The 22600-nt window shown below is 39.5% G+C and overlaps 1 protein-coding gene and 1 long non-coding RNA gene across 4 annotated transcripts in view; one reads left to right on the forward strand and one right to left on the reverse strand.

Annotated features, from left to right (window-relative positions):
• Positions 1 to 6160, reverse strand: part of LOC143693937 (uncharacterized) — a 57022-nt gene extending 50862 nt beyond the window's left edge. Inside the window, exon 1 of one of the 3 annotated variants that reach the window (XR_013182008.1) lies at positions 6017 to 6160. This is a non-coding gene — a long non-coding RNA (uncharacterized LOC143693937). Of the gene's footprint in view, positions 1 to 3558; positions 3722 to 5423; positions 5790 to 6016 lie in introns of those variants that run through there. The other 2 variants (XR_013182006.1, XR_013182010.1) reach the window with 2 other exon arrangements.
• Positions 5704 to 22600, forward strand: part of CMC1 (C-X9-C motif containing 1) — a 44579-nt gene continuing 27682 nt past the window's right edge. Inside the window, exons 1-2 of the mRNA XM_054646713.2 lie at positions 5704 to 5837; positions 18293 to 18385. Coding sequence (XP_054502688.1) covers positions 5813 to 5837; positions 18293 to 18385 — 118 coding nt within the window. The 5' untranslated portion in view covers positions 5704 to 5812. The remainder of the gene's footprint in view (positions 5838 to 18292; positions 18386 to 22600) is intronic.

Genomic DNA, 22600 nt, shown 5'->3' on the forward strand with positions numbered 1-22600 from the left:
CTGATGCAAAGACAGCAAGAGAGCTCTTGTGCCAGCTCATATACCTAGAGGACTGCACCACAAAGTAGTCACTGTGGCCTAGAAGCCACAATGAACACTGAACCATTTATTTTTTAACATTTCTCTTCCAGGATTAGCCCTTCTCTGTGTGGCACAGAGAAGGGCTAATCCTGGAAGATAAATGTTAAAAAATGGGAAAGGGTAAAGCAAGAGAATGGCTAAGTAGCTTTTCAAAGAACTTCATGAACAGAAATAAAACATGACCGGATGCAGAGCTGCAAGGAGGGAAAATGAAAATTCTAAGTTCTAGTAATGACTCAAATAAATTTCTAAACAAAACTTGCAATACAAGTGAGAGTCACCCTATAGTTGTTGTGAATGTATTCAGACAGAAAAGCATTCTGACCACAGCCTGAAAAGTAACTCTTCTTGTAAGCAAGGTAAATCAAATGATGAAAGCTTACAGTCTGCTTTGTTTTGGTGGCAGACCATCCCTTCCTTTTACACTACTGAACTAATAATACCTAAAAATCCTAATGACAGTCTAATGATTTACACTTGCTGTAGAGCTTATAGCTTTGGGATACATCTGAATCTGTTGATATAAAAGAGGAATTTTTCAGCAAACAGAAGCCAGTGAAAGAGTGTGCTCTTGTGTGCAGACTCAGAAAAGAAACGGAACTGTTTTTCACTTTGCCAATCAAATCTAGTAGTGACTGGCAAAAAGAATTATTATTTGATGCAATTTTTCTGCTTTAGCAGATGGCCAGCTTCCCATATACAACTTCAGTGACATCTTGCTAGAGACAGCAAGTTTTGGTAGTCACCCTGATTAGATGGTCCCAGCTGTCCTGAAACTTGAGTAGAAAGGTCAGGCCCATGAAGGGAATGATTGCATTCTTGGTGAAGTGGTAAAAACAGTCCACAGGACTCGAGATAGGCACTACCACCACAGAGCCTGCCACCCAGCAACAATCCAGTTGTTCTTTGAGAGCAAGAGAGAGGCCAAGGCAATGCAGTGCCTGTGCCTGCACTGTGAAAATATTGCAGAAGTCTCATGTCACTTAAGTGAGCCTTGACAGGCTGCAGGTTCAGAGGTCTGCAACACACTGCCATCCACTAAAACCCAGAACAGGCAAAATTAGAGACTCATGAGACAGGGCAAAAATAGTTCAATATGCTTAATGCTTCTTCCTACAGTAACAGATTCTGCTGTAAAGACGTCCTATCCTGAAGAGACATATGGATGGGTTTAATTCTGTGGGGGAATAAATACAAAATGCTGCAACTTATATAACAGAAAGACACTAAAACTCCTTCGTGTTTTTCCCTCTTCTAGAAGACGTCTCAAGTCAGTGAAAATCTCAGATGGCAATTGCAAATAAGGCCCTCAACAACTTTGCAGTGACTTCAGTAAGAGTACTTTCCCCCCAGAAAAGAAGGAAACACTTCTTTGATTTTAAATATTCTCATTTAAAGTTCCCCACATCTCACACCTATGAATGAATTTCACATGGGTAAGCTTAGCAAAGAATCACAACCCTTTACTGGTAGGTGTATTTCATGAAACAAGATCAAAAACATCAACAGTGAACAAACGTGTCTAAGAGGTGCCACTTGAAAATAAGCCTTTGAACTCATTTGACCAAGACTATTGTTTAAAAAAAAAATCACACCTGTGTGCAGACAGATAGGCTCTCTTTATCTGGTAAAAGCAAGGTGTGGAGACTCATGGGACAGATAATTAATCTCTATTGCTATCTATAGTTTCTTTGTTAACACTGTCTTGGTTGAAGTGTGAAAATATGTTCACACTTTGGAAAATGGGCGATTAGCTAATCAAATAACAATATGAATCTTAGAAACACAGAAATTACTGTAACCCAACACCACTACTTCTGACTATATAGGGTTTTAAAAATTTTGTAAGAAAAACATTCTCTCAATCATCCTTCAAGACTATAAGGGAAGTTATCATACCTTCCCCACTGTAACAATCAGTGCACCAATTGTGACCACCATCATCAGTCTATTTCCAATACTTCACCCAGTATTTTACCCTCAGGGAATTAATTGCAGGGAGTATTTTCTTTGTATAGACAAATTCCAGGAAACTGTGACAGAGAGATTACATAGGCAGCACTGAATAACCAGGGTCACTCAGCAGTAGCCACTGCTCTTTTAGGGCCCTGTTAAGTAGCAGTTGTGTGTATTAAGTACTACTGGTCTTACACCAGTACCCCAGGAGATGTCCCAATTAAGCAAGTTTACCAGATAAGTGTCTCAGTTAAATGAAGCATACGGTACAAACTTGTATCAAAGTGCTACATGGCAAATGCCCCACACATTTCAGTACAACTTCACAGGGCTGCCCAAGCTGTGCAAGATTCATATTAAAAAAGATCTGACTAAACACAAATTGCATACTCCAGATGTCATTTCAAAACTCTCTCCTGGGGTAAGATACAAGTTAGACCTCATGTTTAAGGAAGACCCACTTTGCACTTTTTTCTTTTTTTTCTTTTTTAATTAAACTATCCCTTTATACCCTTGAATGCTCCTACAGCATGGAGCTCATTTTCACAGGCACTTCCACATTAATGAAGGAAGCAATTCTTTTCTCTATATAAGTAGATGATCTTATTAACATCAAGACAGCATATAAAAGCATGAAGAACACGTATTTACAAAGTTTTGCTTTTTTATCTGTGCTACTAAAATTCTTCATGTGGCACTTAACACTTCACATCTCTCACACAGTAACTTTCTCTTTTCTGGTGGCAAAAACTGTTCTGCTTCTGTTCATTCAAGCTGCTGTAAGAACATAATTATCCTGTGTCATTGAGTCAGCCATTGTGCCACTTTCTGGGATCACTGCACTGGCTCCCAAGTCAAACACAAGATATTACTCCTAATTTAAAGCCCTTTGTGGACAGTTGCTACCTTACTGTCTTATTCCATTCCTCCTCTGCATGTCAGCCTCATTTGCTTATCTGTCAAGATAACAGTTTCTCTGATACTTTCTCATTTCTGATCATTTCTGCTAACCCCAAAAGCAGGAGACTCTTATCCGACTCACAGCTGCATATGCCCTCACTCAAAAACTATTTCTGACCCTCAAATCTTCAGAACAAAGTTGTTCTATCAACTTTTTTTCCTTTATTCTTATTTTCTCCAGGTGTGTCTTAGTCCCTTTTGCACTTCTTGTCTGTCAGACTTGGAAATAAAACCCTAGAAAGTCCTGTTTCTGCTTTCCAGACCTGCTACTGGAAGAAGCAGCAGCAGCAGCAGAGGACAACTTCTCCAAGCTACAAAGCTATTGGACATTTATTTTTGCAGGTACTGTTTCTATGAAAGAAGCAGCAAAGTTCTGACCTGAAACTGATCAAATTAACACAACACACGGAGCTGACATGTAAGTTCAAAGATCTTCATCAGTAAAAGACACCTTCAGAGTTCTAATTTTGCAGGGCATATATAAAGTATCAGTAGCCAGGAGTTTAAGAGCAGCAAAATTACTAACTAAAATAATGCCTTTTTTTTAAAGACTCAACTTACTTGGAAAGCATACATTCCCCTTTTTTGGCTCTCATGCTGAAAGCTCCTCTTTGTATCATGTGTTTTCTTGTATTTTCTCTTTGTCGATTATATAAGAACTCTTTGCAGATTGGCTGGTATCTTTTTTTTAACACTCTCTTATATTCACTGCAGAAGTGGCATAGCCAAAATCCCTTAATAAAACAAATACAAATAAATTGACACGTTGCATTTGCATTGCTCTGTTCAATTAAAATTCTCAAAACAGTTTATAAACATTAACTGAAGTGGCATAGTTAAAATTACAGAAAAGAATTATAATATTCATATTTTACTCTAAGGAATGAGATCAAACTTGTGGTTAAAAAAAGAAAAGCATAAAGGCACTTAATGGTATAAAGCAGAAATGCTCTGGATCAGTAAGGCCAAGAGCATTCATGTGGAAGATTTTGCCTACATCACGCTCTACTAATTTCTGTGAATGTATCAACACGAAGAACTTGGCTCTTAGTGTGGCCTCAAGTTGAAACAATATATTTCCTAATAAAATGACTACCTTTTCAAATGGGGAAAATAATGTCAATCTGGGGAAAAACTGCACTTGAAACTTTGACGGAAAATAATTTCAATAATAAATAACATGGCATTATCTAAATTCCTCCTACTGAATTTTCTAGACTGCTTATTATCTTCCAGAGGCATACAATCTGGAAGTTTGGGGAAGGCTCCTGGGTTTCTCACTTCCCTGAGAATGTAATGTTTAAGACTCACCTTTCCAATGAACGTAACAATGCCAGGTAACAGAGGAAATGTTATATTTGGAAGAATTTTTGCAGCCTCCTGTAAGAGGCTACTGCATAAAATGACTAATTTTTTATATCACTTGTCAGTTTAAAATGTTAAAGATAGGAAAAGAGGGTAGGCTTTCTGAAAATTCTGGCTTGTATTTATTAAAACAAGACCCGAGTTTCAGATATGTCTCATTTCTCTTAATGTCTTGGGAATGATGTTATTGGGTTTTAAAGTGTATGACAATTTATGGAAATTTATCACTTTTCAAATTAATTTTTTTACTCCATGTTTTGTGTCCCAAAGTGGTTATTCTTGCCTCATGAAACTAAAGGTTGGTCAATTATTGACCAAATATTTCAAATATATTGCAGAATGCTAACTAGGAGTTGTAGATGGGACAGCAGATTTCCTGGTTCCTCTGTCAACCGCCCTGCTATCACAGGAACGTGGTCCCAGCGACACTGAGGCATGAGAAGGGGCCTCATGTCCAATGACTGGGAAGCCCCTTTTTATGGTCAGAAACTAAGTCATTGATGAAAACAGCCACCAATGAAATTCTCATTTGCCACTTCGAGTCCTTGCTGTGGAAGCCTCAGGCACCCCAAGGGCTGGAGGATGTGACACCAGTCCCTGTCAGCGGCTGCACACAGGCAGACACACGCACAAGCTTCCCTGGGGTTCCCTGGGAACTTGGTGCTCAGCACCCAGGCCTGTCAGGAGCCCAGCTCTGGGCTCCTCAGTAGGAGAGACACATGGAGTTCCTGCGGTGGATCCAGCGGAGGGCAATGAGGATGAGCGGGGCACTGGAGCATCTCTCTTATGAGGAAAGGCTGAAGGAGCTGGGCCTGTTCAGTCTCAAGAAGAAACATCTGACAAGGGACCTTATCAATGTATATAAATATCTAAAGTAGGGGTGCCAAGAGGATGGAGCAGGGGTCTGCTCGGTGGTGCCAAAGAATAGGACTAGAGAGAGACAACAAGCAGCATCTGATGACCAGGGAACTCAATCTGAAACATGAGGAAGATTTTTTTTACTGTGCGGGTGACCACGCACCGGAACGGCTTGCCCAGAGAAGGTGTGGAGTGTCCCTCACCACAGATACTCCAGAACGATGTGGACGCAATCCTCCAGGACGACCCTGTTTGCGCAGGTAGGTTGGACCTGATGACCCACTGCGGCCCCGTTTCAACCTGACCATTCTGTGATTTTGTGATCCCTCGGTAACTCACAACGTACGAGCCACCCACGGTCAGGAAATCACCGCGGTGGCGGCTCAGTCGCGGCGGCGGCCTAGTCGCGGTGCCGCAGGGCCGCCCCCGTGCCCACATGCACGGCACCTCCGCCCTCAGCGCTCCCACCCCCGGTCTCCGCCCGGCGCGGGGAGGAGCGGCACGAGCGGCCGGGCCGCACCGCGCCTGCGCCGCAGGGCCGGGGAAGCGCGCGCACGCTGTGCGCAGCTGCCGCCGCTGCGTGGGGCCGCAGATGGAGCCTGCCCCCGGCGCCGCAGGTAGGGGCGGCCGACGGGCGGGCGGGAAAGAGGGAGGGAAGAAGGGAGGACGGCGGGGCGGCGGAGCGCCCCCCAGACATACTCACTTCACCCCCGCCCTCCTCTCCCCCACCGCCGCTCGCCCCGCCAGGCTTCCTGTGGGAAACCCCCGTCGCTTTCCGCTGGCCCTTCACACCCACCGGAGAGGGCGGTGGCGTGGGCTGCGGCGCACCGCCGGTGGGTGCTGGGAAGGGCCACCCTCGGGGGCTCCTGCCCGGCCTCCGCGAGGTTCCCGGCGGGCTGGGACGTTCCTGGTGCCCTCAGCGGGCTCCCGGCGCCGCCTCCCTGCTTCCCTCCTTGCCGTTCTGCTGGCGCCGCCGTGACCTCCAGCGGCGGGACGCAGGGCGAAGGCAGCTCCGGGGCGTCCAGGTGCCTGCGGGTGCCTGCTGTAGCCTCTCTGGCTGTGTAACAAACGTAAGGGCAAAGCACCAAGATTATGCTGTCCTCGGCTTCCTGCTACCGAGGTCTTGTCCGAATGGTTATAGACACGTGTCCTCAGGAGTGAATGTAAGCCCGTGGCCTTCATACCCATGTAGTGTTCAGTCGCTGTGCCCAGAGTTCCCGAGTCAGGTGCCTTCGGCTTGGTGTCTTAAAAGGCCATTCCCTTCTGCTAATGCAAGGGGTTGAGTCTCCCGTAGGTGGTGGTGACCTGCAGTGGTCGTGGCTGTGCACCTCGGTCCCTGCCGCCTGTGGCTGCTTCTCCAGAAGCTGAAGGATGCTGGCCGAGGCCAGGCTCTCGGTTTCTGATGGAAACGTGTCTTGCGCCTGGGTCTCCAGGCCTTGCAAAGAAGGCGTTCATAGAGTAGTCAAGTTCTGGGTTTATTGATGGTATCCTCTATGCATCGATCTCTTAATCAAGAAAACATAATAGAATTTAGCATGGCATTTCAAGTGGTGGATGTTCATCTACAGCGTAATTTCGCTTCCCAGTTGTCCTGTGGAAAAAGCCTAGTTATTACATTAGTTAATTCACAGATTCACAGAATAGGCTGAGCTGTAAGGGACCTGCAAGGATCGTTTGACTCTTAAGTAAATGATCCATAATGGGGTCAAACCCACAACCTTGGTGTTGTTAGCAGCATGCTGTAACCAACTGAGCTAATCCCAGCAATTCAACCTGTTGTGATTTCAGTGCAAAACAAAAGGCATGGCACCAAACACTGAAGTCATTGGCATTCTGCTTCCATATTTATGTGTGTAATGACATTATCTGTTCCTCCCAAACTATACTGTGATTGTATGTTAGCTGTGGTAGGACTGCTAAGGGTGTACCTGCTGCGTGGCACCAATACTGAGATTCATCTGAGCAGTGACATTGCTTACTAACACCTCTCTAAATCTGCTACCTTGTTATCCACTATCTTTTGCTTCCCTCCCCCGCTCCCCATCAGTTTCTGGCTTATACAGTTCTGTTAAAAACCTCAGAATGAACTAAACGTGGAGATGTCTAAGCGAAGTAGTAGAGAGACTGGAACAATTGCTGCAAGAGGTGTGAGCTGCCCTGTTCATGTTAGGAAGGTGTTAACCCAAATACCCTGGTGTGGTAGGTTTTAATGTCATCGTTGTTAACTGCTTCTTGGCTCAAATATGAGAAAAAGAGGGAGGATCACAGTTCTGTAAATTGTTACCGTGACTGATAATTCACTTTATGGTCACAAAAGACACAAGTATTCTCATGGCTTTGAAGAGCAGTAGAGAGTGAATATCAAGGAGTCCTCTGAAGCTCAGAATGTAGAACCTGTGAATTATGTTGTGATTTCTATGGGAGGAGTTTTTTGATAGCCATAGTTTGGGAAGAAGCTGTGGTTGTGTCATTAGGTAATTATTTCCAATAAATAAATCAGTGGTAAACATGTTCACAAGATTTTATGTTCATAAAATCACAGATTATCCTGAGTTGGAATAGACCCACAAGAATCCTCACGTCCAATTCCTGGCCCTGACTTCCCCAAGACTTCCCCAAGAATCAGACCATGTGCTTGAGTGTGTTGTCCAAATGCTTCTTGAACTCTCTCATGCTTGGTGTCATGCAAACTTCCTTGCAGAGCCTGTTGCAGTGCTCAGCCACCAATGGGTGAAAAATCTTTTCCTAATATCCAGCTTAAAAAACCTCCTGTAACTCTGCTTAAAGCTTTGCTTTTCCCCTTGTGAGAAAGCTGTAGACTGCAGTGAGGTCTCCCTTCAGTCTCCAGGCTGAACAAACAAGTGACCTCAGCTGCTCCTTGAGTGCCTCTAGGCCCTTCCTCTCTTCTAGGCCCCTCACCAACCTTGTAGCTCTCCTTTTGATGCTCTTCTAAAGTTTTATATTCTTTTTGTATTGTGGAGCCCAAAACACACAGGACTCGAGGTGAGGCTGCCCCAGTGCAGAGCAGAGCAGGACAATCCCCTCCCTTGCCTGCCTGGTGATGCTGTCCCTGATGCCCTCCAGGACAGGGCTGGCCCTCCTGGCTGCCAGGGCACTGCTGACTCTCATTCAACTCTCCAGGACCCCCAGGTCCTTTTCTGCAGTACTGCTCTCCAGATGCTTTTCCCCCCAGTCTGTCTGTACATTCAGAATTGCTCCATCCCAGGTGTTAAACTGTGTTAAACTTCACATGGTTGGTGATTGTTCAGCCCTTAATTTGTATAGGTCTTCCTAGAGGGCCTCTCTGCCTTTGAAGGAGTCAACAGCTTCTCCCAGTTTAGGAAAATGTTACACTATTTTGTTTAGTCCTTCTCCAAAATCAATGTGCTTGCAGCCCAGCACTGAATTTGATTTTTATATGCAGCACTTCCAAAGCTATGTAGGGTGGAGTTTTTAGTGGTAGAGGCCATGGGTTATGATAAAGTTAATTTTATTTTTACTGTGCACTTGGTTATATTTGTCATTTTCAGGTGGTGATGTTTGGATCCCTACTTGAACATTCACAGATGCATAAAGTAGAGTCATGGATGATAGCTGAGATAGACAATACAGATTTTGGTACCTATCCTTGACATAGGGCTTAAAAACAGAGGGTCTGAAGACTGTTTTGATATTTTTCCTTAGTTACTTAACATGTCTATTTCTTCATGTCAGGGGGAAGTGTAGGTTGTTAAATACAACAGCAGTTTTATCAGTGAGTGGAAAAAATTTGGCTTGCAGAATGGATGTGACTTGTTTCAAAGTGGCAAGGGCAGTAAGACTAGAGCTAGAAGAATACACTGAAAAGAGTGAAATTATAGCTTCAAAAGATAGAAAGGATAAAATAATGAGGGATAAAGCAATGTTGAATTTAAAGGGAAAAAATGTAGAAGTAAAAGATGTTTTTCAGCTGTTCTTTTTCAACTTTTAATTAAACTTCTTTTAGATAAGTTTTGTGACTAATAACATAAGTTACCAGAATAACATCTGCAATCCTTGTGTTAATGTAACTGACAGGCTTTTAGTCTTGTCACCTCATGCTCTGAAACTTGAGAACACTGGTGTGTTTTAATCATATCCCTCATGTTAGTTTCCAAGATGTTCATTCATTTATATTGTATGTACTGATTGTTCATTTACTACAGAGGTACAGAAGTCAAAGGTAGGCATTGTTTTTCATTTGTCTCTTAATCCTTACTTCCAGTTAAAGAATTTTTTTTAAAAAATTGCAGGAAGAATGTTATTCAGTCCTGTTATTCATAAGCCTTGCTCTTCATTTGTGTGTGATGTTCTTTATTTGGAATGAAAGTTGTAAATTTTATCTTGAAAGGAGTGGCTGAAGAGCTAAATATTCAAGCTCTCCAGGAGTTTGGGCAGATTTGTTTCTATAATGAAACTTTTATTTGTGATTCACATTGTTTTTCATGACACCTTGTCACACGCTTCTGAAAATTATGTAGTGCTGGAGCAGCTGATTAATAGTATTGAGCATGATGGCAAATCTTAGGTGGTAAACATCTCCTCTTGTGATAACTGAGGGATTTGTTGGTTGTTAGATTTTCCTGCATCCCTTCCTCGTCCATATTGGGTACTTTGCTCTTTCTATGTCGGATTTACCTCTTACTCATCTCTTGTTTCTGGTGCAAGTTATTGCACAGTTTCTTATGTCACTGCTTAACTCTATTTTATGTTATTTGTTTAGTTTATACGATTCAGATAGTTTGTGGTTTTTTAGGACCTTTCTCTGTTTCTTACTCCAAGTGGAAGTAAGCAATAAATTCTTGGACACCATTCACTGTTAGTTAGAAAGGGCGTAGAAAAAATAGGGATTTTACACTTGGGACTGATTTCAGGCAAGAGGTGCTCAAATGTGTGGGCTTGACTTTTTAAAAAGTGTGCCACCCTAACCTATATGTAGGATTTGAATTGTGTCTGTGCTGTTGGTATATTTTAGCATCTCAGAAAAAACTCTGGAATGTGTATTTGGTTGCTGAAATCCTCCTGCATGGTGTTTTTGTTTAAGTGACAGAAAATTGTGTTGAGGATTTTGCATCAGTTACCAAGTGAAGATTTACAATAGTGGAATTAGGGCTGGCTCTGCTAGTTTAATTAATTGGTCAGCCCACAGCCCAAGCTGTCTTTACTGCATTTTGCTGGAACTCTTACCTGTTTTCAGATGGGATTTGACATGGGCTGAGGTGTTCCCTTTATAGGTAGCTCACAACTTAAGTTTTCCTTACGGGCAAGTCTGTCATATTTGAACAATGTTACAGGCTATGTGTTGATGAAGCTGCATTATTTCCAGTAGTAAATATTAAGTCCTAATCTGTAATTAATTTTCAGGCCCTGTAACTGGATTTGCTGTGTGATCAGCAGTGTAAAAATATCTCCTTGTGTCGGCTTGGCTTTAGTTATTACTCACTAGATGTATGAGCATTTGCAATCTGCATGTAATTAACAAGAAAGTGTGCTTTCTCAGGTCTGCTTTTCCTTTTATTTCTAGGCATTACAGACTTGCTGTAATACAGCCATTGTTCACTTTTAGCAAACTGCATTCTCGTAATCCAGTACTGCCATATTGCAGGAACATGAGCCCGAAAGCAAAATGTAAGATAACAAATTCAGCCAGTGAAAAAGGTGAAAATTGACTTTGAGGTGATGATAGAATGGTGAGAAGTTAAAGCTTTGGAAATTTTCCCTGGTGTTGTCATCCCTGTACTCCATCTTAATTTAAAATGTTGTCAGTATTAGAAAGATCTCAAAATCTGGAACTTTTTAAATACAATTAAATTTATTCATATACATTTAAAGACGAATAAAAAAGGATACTGCATAGAAAAGCTGCATTGATAAGTTTCTTTTGCCTTTAAATTAGGGTTTCAGAGTATCACAGATCTAGTTTCACTTGGATTATAACACTTCTGTCATTTCATATTGTCCTTCTGTATTTTAAAACCTCTGTAGAAGCTCACTGCTTAAGCTCTAGTTTGAATGCAAACACTGATGTGCAAATGAAATTACCAAACTCTGTAGCATTTCACATATGTATAAAGGTGTTTGTTTGGTCCTGGTCCATCATCCATCAGTTCACACTGGATGTCTTTGATAAAATTCTTAACCTTTAACAGGATTCTGTAGGGGTTTTTTAGGACTCAGATTTACAAAGCAGGATGCTGAAATTATTCTGTAGCTTTGACCCCTTGAATTCCTTGTCGGTAAAGGCACAGAAGCCCTCCCAAAGGCTACAGGATTGGATACTTAAAGGATTAATTGATACATCAATTACAATTGTAGGAAAAGACCCTAAGATTTTAGAAAGATAAGTTGTTTTTCTCTCCCGTGACTTTAATGGGTCTATCTCTAAATGAATTTGTTCCCATGTGTGACTTGCTGTTTTCAAACAGAGGTTTTGAGTAGTTGATGCAGTCTGATTCAATGATACAGACTTGTTGGAGAAGTTTTTATGATGCACATAGGCATAAATGATTCACATGAATTAACCTAAGAATGGTAATTTTTATTTCATACAAGGGGAATAAGCTAGGCAGAATAATGGAGATGAAAATTTTGAGTTGAATGTGTTCTTTTCCTAGAGGAGTACTAAGCTCTAATCATATTTGCTTACTCAAAACACTGCTATACATGCACTAAAATTGATCTGATTATTTTTTGTAAAAAAATGTAATATCTAGAACCAATAATCTTTTGATGAAAGCAATGTTTGCCAATAAGCAGGCAGTGGACACTCTGCTACTCCTTCTGTTGTTTAGAAAAGTTTACTTTTCCAGTGTATTCTTATAATTATCTCATAGGCAAGTGTCCTAAAGCAAAACTTCGTAATGAAATGGAGTATTTACCTCACAGAAACAATTTTTATGGAGTGTCATGAAGAATAACTGAATCCTCTAAATTAATGCAATTTTGCAACTTAGTTAGAAACTTGTTATTCATTCTCCAAACCATCTCAAGTACTGTGTAAACTATAGATCTGCATGTGGAAGAAATGACAGAATGGCTGTTAAATTCAAGTTTTAGTAGACTTGTCATAGATTAAAACAAGACCTTCCCTTCCAGGAAAACAGCTTCTTTGTAGTGGAGATTTTCTTTAAATGTGATGTAGGCTAAAGAATGGTAATTCTGCATACATCTCCTTGGTTTTCTTCCCTTTTCACTTTAGTAACTGCTATTTCTAGTGCTGAAGTTCTTATTGATACTTTTTTGAGTTTTATTTTTTAGCTTAAAAAAGAAGAGTATCTTAGAAATCTGTCTACTCAGAACTGTTTACCTTTGATGGCAACTGGTAGGAAAAAGTATTAAGGTGTAATAAAAAAGAAGATCCCATTTATGGCTCCACATTTTTCAATCTCCCAAAATAATTAAAGTGATTGCTTTTCAAATTTATATTGTGTTGTATTTTAACTTGGATTCATGAACCTTGACTTAACTTTCTAAAACATTTTTTCTAGTAAGGAACATAACTGATGTTTAAAAGTTAATAGAACTGGAATTCCAAGAAAAGCATGAGGTAGTAAAAATGCTAATTAAAATGATGTAAAGTTACTAAAGCTTTCTCTGTTCTTCATGCATACTGTGATTCTTAATGAAAAAGAATAGTATTTAAAGTACTATTTTGAACATTTTTTGAACGTGGCTAAATAAAAAATCAAGAAAATCCAAATTATAGGTTGTATAACTAGAAATGCACATTTCAAAGACTGTTACTGGAATTGCTTGACTCAGTTCCCTTTGGATGGAGAAAGTGTTCTTTAAGTAGCTGGGTAGAGCGGATTTCAACTTTCCTGAGTAATCTGTGTCCCTGCTACCTGAAGTGGTGAAAGAGGTGAGAGCAGAGCTGTTAACTACCAGCAGGATGAGTAAAGGGTGAGCAAATCAGTTACTAGCTGTGTTGAATGAAGTGGGGAGATTACATGACTTCTCTCAGGACACTCTTCTAGGAAGGCTTTTGTCCTGGTATCCTCTTCTTGTAATAGTGTTCTAATTAATATGAGAAGCTGCTAGAGTCCCTTTTGTTGTTAGGACTGTAAAGCAGCTTTGTATTTCATTCTCCTCTCCCCTTTAAAGGTCTGCTGCCTGCAGCACAGCTCTACACGGTGCTTGTGTTGTTCTCGAGGCTATCCTGGGTCCTTTAGTCAGAGACTAGAAAGTCAGCAAAGTATTTGTCATCCGTTTTGCCAGCTTCCATACAGAGTGAATTTGATGTGTTCTAGTGGTTGGGATGTTCTTGTTCCTCTTAATGTGTATTAGTTTCTTGGGGTTTGGCCATTTTTAGAAAAATAACGAAACTATTAAAATGACCAGCTGTGGTCCCTGGCCCTCCATGGCAATAAAGAGCTTTTGCAGCTGAGGGTTTTGATCAACTACGGGAGGCTATTATTACAACTGTAATCTTGACCCCTACATATTGTATTCAACGAGAACCACAGATTTTGTTTGTTTAAAAAAACCCCAAGTCATAAATTTTATGTTTCTTAGTGATTTAGTGAATAGGGATATCTCCTAGTTAAGTAATCTCTCTCTTTAATTCTTTACACTGGGCTGAGGTTTTATGGAAAACAATTTCTCTTCACAAAGGTATTCCCTTTTCTGTAGCTTTCTCCCCTTTTTTTTTTGGCAAACTTGTAACTTTTTTAACTGTTCTTTATCTTCTGTTCCTTGTCCCCAAGAGGAGCATTCTGGAATCTGCTGATCAGTCTTTAGGAAACATTCAGTAGTTCTATCACACAGATTCCTTGCCTCTAGACCTGATTTTCAAGGAGCTAGTGACTTAGCTGTAGCCCCTGGAAGCCTGCCTTTGGTTTTAATTCTGGCTAACTTTGTGTATGTTTTTACAAAATACTTATTTTTAGTATTTGTAGTATTTAGTCTTTGTTTTGTAACCTTTACTTGATTAGCTGTGTTCATCCATCTGTCCCTTGTAATGTTTGATGTTACTTAGAAATTTCATCAGAAGGTAAGGTAAGGGTAAACTATCAGAATGTTAAATTGATCTAACAAAAATGCCCAAGTTTGGGCTGGCAGAGGGAGAAGAAAAAGCTGCTGCTAGCATTTGTCTGGGGTGATGTGGTGGTTCACTTTGTGGTGAAAAGCCATGATCTCTTCAAACAGCCTCCCCAGAAGACCAGGAAAAGTGTGTGGAGGATGTGGGTGATACCAAAAGTATCAACTTTCAAATGCAGAAGGCAAACTGTAGGAAAATATATTTCTTACTAGTCTGGGAATAATATTTTCATGATAAAATAAAACAGGAGTAAGACTGTTGAAATGCAGGTTCTTCTGTAGGGACTAGTCCACAGGTATCTGGTATTAGAGTAAGAAGTACTTTTCTTAGTGCAGAATAGTGAACTTCCAAAAGGGGGAAAAAGTTCTTATTCTGGAAACTGTAATATAGTTGAAAAAAGGCAAAAGGAGTTGATGGTTTTACATCATGGTTGTGTCCTATTTTTTGATGAAGTCTTGCTTCTGAGGTGTTGTTTGAAAGTTGTTGCCATATATGTTACTGCAGAGATGAATAGCTTGAATTGATGGTGATCTTGCAAGTGCTTGTACATCAGTATCAGAAGTGCAGGTACTTTGCTTGTGAACACATTGATTTATCTGGTATCTGCTATTTTTAATATTTGCACCTTATTTTTCTTAAATATTTTGTGTAAATCCTAGGGATACTGACTTCAGTAAAGTGTTTTAAGATTGTTGAAGGAAAATCACTGTAATTGTAAAGCAATGGATAGTTGAGAATCCAGGAAGAATATTTAAGATGTTCCAGTAGAAACTCACAAGTAAATACATTACTGCTTAACCTGAACATCTGCATTTGGTTTATTTGGAGAGGTAGTTGTACCCAGAGCCTGAAACTTAGACAGTATAAGATAATTAAAATTCTTTGGAATTTTCATACAGTCACTTAGGCTACGTTTAACACCATCAAGTCCAACCATTGTTAAGTAATAAATATTTTCTGATTAAAAATACAAAAGCAAAATCCTGTAAATACAAGCGTTTTTTAAAATTAAAAAAACCCATTGAAACTGATACTTCACAACAGAGATTCTTCTAAAAGCTGTAGATGGGTTTATAAATAGTCTTTACTGTAGTTTCCTTTATACTGTTGTATAATTGCTTTTGAATTACTGCTGTAGCTCTCTTCTCATTCTTCTACTAGATGCTGCCCAGTGTCCTGATGTGCCCTCTCCTCCCTGCATTTTCAGCATTTGTAGACTTGACAACATGGGACTAAAAAGAAGGAATTTGCCTGGAGCACAGTTCTGTCACGGTTCTGGTTGTGCTGGTGTTAACACCAGTAGAGCTACTCCTTGCTATCAGTCTTACGCCTCTTTCTTTTGAATAATCAAACAGAAGATTGGGTGTTTAACGTAAGAGAAAACCCTTTTTTAACTGTTCTGGGCTATCAGGGAAGTCTTCTCTTTTTGGTTTTCTTTTTCTTTGCTTGCTTGCTTGCTTTTTCCCAGATGGCCCTGTGTCCTGTTTCCTTTAGTTGCATTCCTACCCACTTCACCTCTCTGTCAGTAGAGGGATAGCTGATCCTTGCACTGGAGGCCTGTGCTTTGGCATTGTGAAAATTGTGGATGCTTCTGGCCAGCTTTGCCAGCAGGGGAAACCCAGCTGCTCTTCCCAGGCCCTAAAGACTTCTCTCCTCTCTGCTACATTTCCATCTATGCTGTGGTATAAAAGTTAAACCTGTGCAGAGCCAAGGGTTGGACTTGGTGATTCTCGTGGGTCCCTTCCGCCTCAGGTTATTCTATTATGCTAATTAGGGGAAGTAGATAAGTGGATTTAATTACTCCAAAGTGTAAATCAGCTGAGAAGCACCTTTTTACACGTATTTGAGTTAGTTTTCTGTTTTGACTCGCTCACTCACTGTGAGGTTAGGTGCTTAAAAATGATGATGTGATGGGGGTGGATGAGGGCAATGTGGCACTGGTAAAACTTCCCTTTTGGTGACAGCAGGCAACCCACTTAATTCACTCTATCTGCATTTGTATTTGTGTAATCCAAGCACCAGCATAGTCAAGTTGAGTTTAGAAAAAGAGTGTGGGGAGCAGAAATTAAGGCTGTAATTCGAGCCAGTGGTACCCATGATACTTCAGTCTTTCTTCTTGTCCTCATCTCACTGAATTCCCTCGTATGGATGGCTTTGGAGTTATACAGTGAACAGGATCAGGGTTTACCTAGTTGAAAACAGGATTTACCTAGTTGAAAAATTGCCTAACAGGAAATTTATTTATCTTTAAAGGAAATTAACTTTCCCTTTCATTCACTACAGGGCTGCTGAGCCTGCCTGTGTGGGCAGAGGGAAAAGAGCATCATAGGGATGGGGAGAGGGCAGGAAGGCTGCAGTGCCAGCTTGCTTTGACTGGAGTGAGTGGGGGCATGTAGCATGGTGGTGCCAGTTCCTGCCATGTCATTCAGCTGAACTGATTTGTCCTGTTTGCAAAACATGCTTGGAAGTTTTCTGACAGCTTTGTATTGTCTGTAGCCTATGTACTGTACCAAGTGTTTGGTACACTGATGCTCTGCAGAAAGTTAAAATGAAGGGTATTTGTAATATTTTATCTGCAAAATAATATATTTGTAGAAATCTGGTATTTGTAATATTTTAATATGAAAATCAGTGCATGGAAGCAAATCTAAGTCTGAGCTATTTGTTTTTAGTGTTTCTGTTGTATGTACAGAATAGAGGGTTTTTTTCCTGATGTAGAAATGCTAAGAAGGATATTTTTGAGGAGAAATGGCTTTAGTTCAGATTCTGTATATTGCTCATTGTAATCCTCTGTTGCTGCTAGATTCCACTAGTAATATCACATACAATACTGTGTAATCTCATAATGTAATGTCTTAGCATTAGTAAACTTTAAAAGAAGATGACTTTAGAATGACAAATGTTGGTTTCAGTTGTTTTTTGTGGAGAGGCAACAAAAAATGCTCTGAAAAATAGTGTTTGAAAGCTGTTGGTAACTTAAAACCTGGTTCTTTCCTTAGTTTCAATACACTGCACTTTCACTTCATTTCATCTGCTTTCCTTTTTAATGAGTAATTTTAAATTGAAATGATTGTCACCCAACATAACTCTATCTGATGGTAGAATTTCCATAGTGTGAGCATCCCAATTGATGCTATTCTGAAATGTGATACCAACTTCAAAAGATGAATAAAAAGTGTGTTCGAAGATGAAAACCATGTATTTGGTATAAGTCCATTGGACTCTACAGTATTCTGAGCAAATGTCCTCTAAAGGGTTTTAAACTCAGAAACTGAGAAATAAAAAACTGTTCTTGATGAATTCTCATCCTTTTTTTTTGAAGAAAGTGGATTTGGAAAAGCAGTATTTTTTTCAATGGTCTGTGTTGTTTATTCTAAATCACTAGCTGTACTCAAGAGGATTCTAGAGACAGCTGAAAGCAAACTACAACTTTACTTTTAAGTACAGAAATCAGGCAGCAGCACTTCTCTTTTTAAGTTGGATTTCTGAATGAAAAAGCTCCTAGATCCTCCATTGAAGAGACTTCATTTTCTTCTGAAGAACTGAAGTCTTCCACATAGCCATACAAATTCTAGGTTGTCCTCTAGTATGTGCTGTTTTTCTCAGCTTTATGTTAGTGAATGAAAGAGTACATACAGATCATGGGCATAGAAAAATATTAGTATCCAGAAATAAAAGTATTTAACTGCTGTCTGTATGTAGATTTTTTTATTCAATAAGGCAGAAATTCAAATGTGCTGCCAGAATTTGCTCCTTTATTTTTGGTTCGCAGTGCATATTAAACAGAGTAGAAATATTCAGGATAATGCTCATATTTGTATCTGGGCAAATTATGGACTTTCCATCCTTTTGATCTGCATGGTCCTTTCATTGTACTTTTTACTGCTGTTTGTGACAGTTTTAGTATACTCCTGTATGTTATATAAACAATATTGTGTTATTTCTTTAGATTGACTTTTTCTGATATATAGATAACAATTTTTTTCAAAATTATCTTTCTTTTCACTCTTGCAGAAAATTCTAAGCTGAGACATGTGGAAAAAGATGTTTTGATTCCACAAATAATGAGGGATCGAGCCAAGGAGCTGTGTTCAGATAAGGTGCAAGGTAAGAGTCAAATATTCATTAGGAGATCAGATGTACTCAATTTTGTGCCCTGAATATAATCCTTGTTTTTGAAATCATGTAGTCAGAGAATTAATATGTGTGATCTCCATCTTTATCAGCTCACTGTGAAACCAGTGTTGAAGCATATAAATCTGCTGTGTTGCCTTTGGCTGCTTGGTGATGTGGACTATTTTCCAAAATGACTTACTCTCAAGGGCTGTAGAATTTAGTATGATTAATACATTTTTTTTTCACATCTCAGTCTCGTGGTGACAGAGCAGCACAAGAGTTACTGTGTTTCTGTATGAAGTATTTAATACTTAAATAGATTCAACTGCCTCATGCAAACCTTCAGTTAAGGCTTCTCTCATTATAACCAATTCATTTAAATATTCCCAATTTACTGCATCCTTTCCTTGCCCCAGCATTGAAATGATCCATGCACATAAACACATACATGTTAATAGACAGATGTTGAAATAGGGTGATGCAGTGCACTTCTGCTTTCATTTTCTTGTGAAGAGTACTGGACTCTTTAAAGAGTTATTGAAGAGTTATTAATTTAAAGTGATGTCACCCCCTCTGCTGAGAGCTGCTTACACACAGGTAAGCCAAGAATGCTGCTATAGGAGGGATGTAAGGGTGGATGAAAAGCCACTGAATTATTCTGTACAAGTGTTGGCTTTCAGTAGAGAGCATTTGCATCTAATCATCCAAATCTGAGCTCGTTAAACATCTTTTGTTCATGCACCCCATCAGTAAAAATTTTCTGACTGCACGATCCCAATATAGGTATATTCATTTATAAATTATGTAAATGTATCACTGTACTGCATGTTATATACATTATAAAACATAAAAATAGAAGTTAAAAGGCTTAGATAAAGATGAAATAAACAGTACTTTAGAATAATTTAAATATCAGTCTAAAAAGATTACTGTTAATAACAGTACTTTTTATTGACATCTATATGACTGAACATGCATCATAGTTTTTAAAATCTTTAACACTGTGATATAGGAATTTGAATACCTGGTTCTAAGTTCAGTGTATTTCAACACTTGATCTTGATAGGTGCCCAGAAAAGATGCCTTACAGAAGCGCATATATCCCCATGGAAGAAGCACATAATTGCTTGCACTTACTAAATTTTACTTAGCTATGCTCATTTTTCAGTCCTATCCACAAGTTTTGCAAATGGTTTGCTTGAAATTGAGCTAATAAATTATCTTCTTTCCTGATGTCAGTTTTTCTTCCAAACTTAACAAGAAGGTGTTGCATGTCAGTGTTTTCAACCCCCTAAAACTCTCCTTGGGAAGATTTTTAATGGGTTAGAAAGTTCTGTTGATATATCCTTTTAAAGTGTCCAGATATAGGAGGTTTTTGTAAGTGACACACGTTTTGTTTGCCTACAAAACCAAACCAAAAATTACATAATTAGGTGAACATATCCACATACCTGTTTTCAAAATGCTTTCTCCAAAATACAAGTTTCTTTTGCAAAGGAGTTACTTTCTTAGTCATTATTAAATGACACCTTCACCTTAAAGGGACACATTGAGTGCTTAGTTCTTGGAAATTGCTGCTAGGTAAGTAACTGCTCACAGCCACTTGTCATCACCAAAAAGGTCAGTGGATTTGGAGCACTTGTCAAACCTGACACATTTTTTTTAGAAAAGACTACTCTTTGAAGCACTTTGCCACAAGTTATCCAGAGAGCAAACTTCTCTGTGGTGCCCGGGATTTTTGTGGCCCCTCCCCATCTCATTACAAAATCTGGTGAAGATGCCACTGTTTGAAGGCTCGTTTTTGTCAGGTTATAACATTGATGCCGTCCTGTAGCACACTGTGCACTCCTGGCTCCAACTACTTTGCTGCAATAGCTTACCTCTGAGTGGGGCAGTGAAGGAGTTTCATGTGCAGCACTCTCTCTGTAGCCTTAGTCTGGAATCCCTTATTCCAGTCAAAGCAGCCACTCCATGAGTAGCTACATTTGCACAGTTTGTCCATAATACATTGTTTTTTATTCAAGATGCCACTTCCTGTTTGGAATAGATCTTCTCTAGTACATCTTTCCTTTAGTGGCTCACAAAAAAAAAGCATATTTTTGTGCATTTCATTGTTGAAATGCAAATACCACAAGGTGTGAGAAGTTAAAAACTTCTCTACTTTCAAACTCAACTGTATAGCAAATCTCCCACACTATGTAACTTGTTTTGACACTTGTTTCTTCAAATCTTCAGCAGTGTCTTCTGTGCATCTTCCAACAGTATTTACTGACAAAGGAGTGCATTTTAGTTTGTTGCCATATTGTTTTCTCTGAATTATTTCAGCGACTTTTACCATGGCAGGAAGGACAATTGTTTCCCCAATGGCATGTGGCTTTTTGTGTTTTGCTATTATTTAAGAAACTTCAAAGGAAGTTTCTGGAGTTTTGTCACTAGAGTCAAGGCTAGGTAAAGTGGACTAGTGTATTTTTAAGCAGCTGCTTTTAGAGGTTCTCCAAAAAATTTTAAAAAGTAGTGTTACTGTAATATCTGTCAAAGGAAAGTGGCATCATGTTATAGGTGCCTTCCAGTGCTGCCAGAAGGACTTAACAAACCTTTTTTTAAAATTTGAACAATAGTTGAATCATTTTTACTTTGAATTCTATACCTGTTGGGGAAAAAAAAAGAAGATGAAAAGCAGTTGCAGTAGTGTGGGTCATTTGAAAGGTGTTGGTTAAAAGTATTTTGAGAGCTTGCTATTTGTATAATATTGTTTGAGGTTAACCAAAGGCACAGTGTGAATGTGTTTTTCTCCTCTGAACTTTGTGTAACATGAGGACTTTGGTTTCAGCATCTTCATTTTCTGTGGCAGCAGCCAATATTGGAGGTTCTTGAGCTGTGAGCTGTGGACCATTACCTTGCAGCTTCTCCATCTTTTTCCCTCCGTAAATTTTAAAGCCAGATGTTTTGGTTTTTCTTTTTCTGTGATGTTAACCAAAATTATAATTTCTTCCTTCTTTCTCCTGTGTAGAGTTTAGTTTTGTATCTTTAGGAAAATAAGGTTTGTGGGTACATCCATCTCCCTGTCTTCTGTCATCTGTAAGCCAACTTTGATCAAATTGTGTGAAAGTTAGAAGTAGAAACTGAGTATTTCTGAAACAATTTTTTTTTTGTCAAATAGACAAGCAAAACCCCACATTAATACCTCTATTAAAATAAAAAGATGGTAGCAGAGCTTCAGTTATTTTGTTGTACAGCTTTTCATCTGGGTGGAGGGGAGAGACCAAACCATGGGAAATGATCTTAAGCAGTTTTGCAGTCAGTAGATTTACCATCTCACAAATCCATTGTGAGATTATTCCTGGAATAAATTTGTCTTGTTAGTACACAGGAATAGGTGTTAATCAGAGTAAAGAGGCTATGCTTTTTATGCTGTAAACAATTATAAGCTATGAACATAAGCTGTGTAATTAAGTAATCAAAGCTCTTGTGACTTGGTTTGTGTGCTGTGGAGTGTACACACATGCATGAAATGGAGTTGTTTACACTGAGGGCAGAGTTACTCATTTAAATTGCTCTCAATGTAGGATTTCTCTGCTTTATGTTAAGTTCATGTTTCAGAAACTCCTATTAGTAGACCTCTGTTTCTTTTTGTCTTTAGGAAATTGTGATAAATGCATCAGTACTGTAGGAAATAAAGCTATTCCACAAGTATGGGCCCTTACAATTGGCTTGATCAGGCAGGGTTCACATGTGTCCCTATGGGGAGCCCCTGTACATTCAATAGTGCTCTGCATGAGCACAGGGTCCATCTGTAGCCAGCCCGGTACCTTAGCCTGCAGCTATACCACCTAGAGCTGTGTGCTTATCAGAGCTAATAATGCAAGTAATGACAGCCTGTCCAGCACGTGTTCCAGAGCGTTCCAGGGAAAAGAAACCCCAAGGGTTACAAAAATAAATAAAAAATAAAAGGCTCTTGTTAACTTAAGAAGTGATCCTGCTCCCTAGGACACAGTTAAATGGCTGGCTCATTGCTGTGCTTGGTTGTCAGCCTACCAAAATGGCTTAGGGAAGAAATAACCATGGAAAGTATGTCCACTCTGGTCATATTTCATTTTACTTAGATTATTTAAATTTGCTTACAACATTTTTTTCCAGTATAAGTTCTTGTGTGTTCTGCATGTTTCTTGAGAATTTTGCAGCTCTCAGTTTCAGAAAGATTTTTGT

Source organism: Agelaius phoeniceus, chromosome 1 (genome assembly GCF_051311805.1).
Source record: "Agelaius phoeniceus isolate bAgePho1 chromosome 1, bAgePho1.hap1, whole genome shotgun sequence".
In the NCBI taxonomy this organism is placed as follows: domain Eukaryota; kingdom Metazoa; phylum Chordata; class Aves; order Passeriformes; family Icteridae; genus Agelaius; species Agelaius phoeniceus.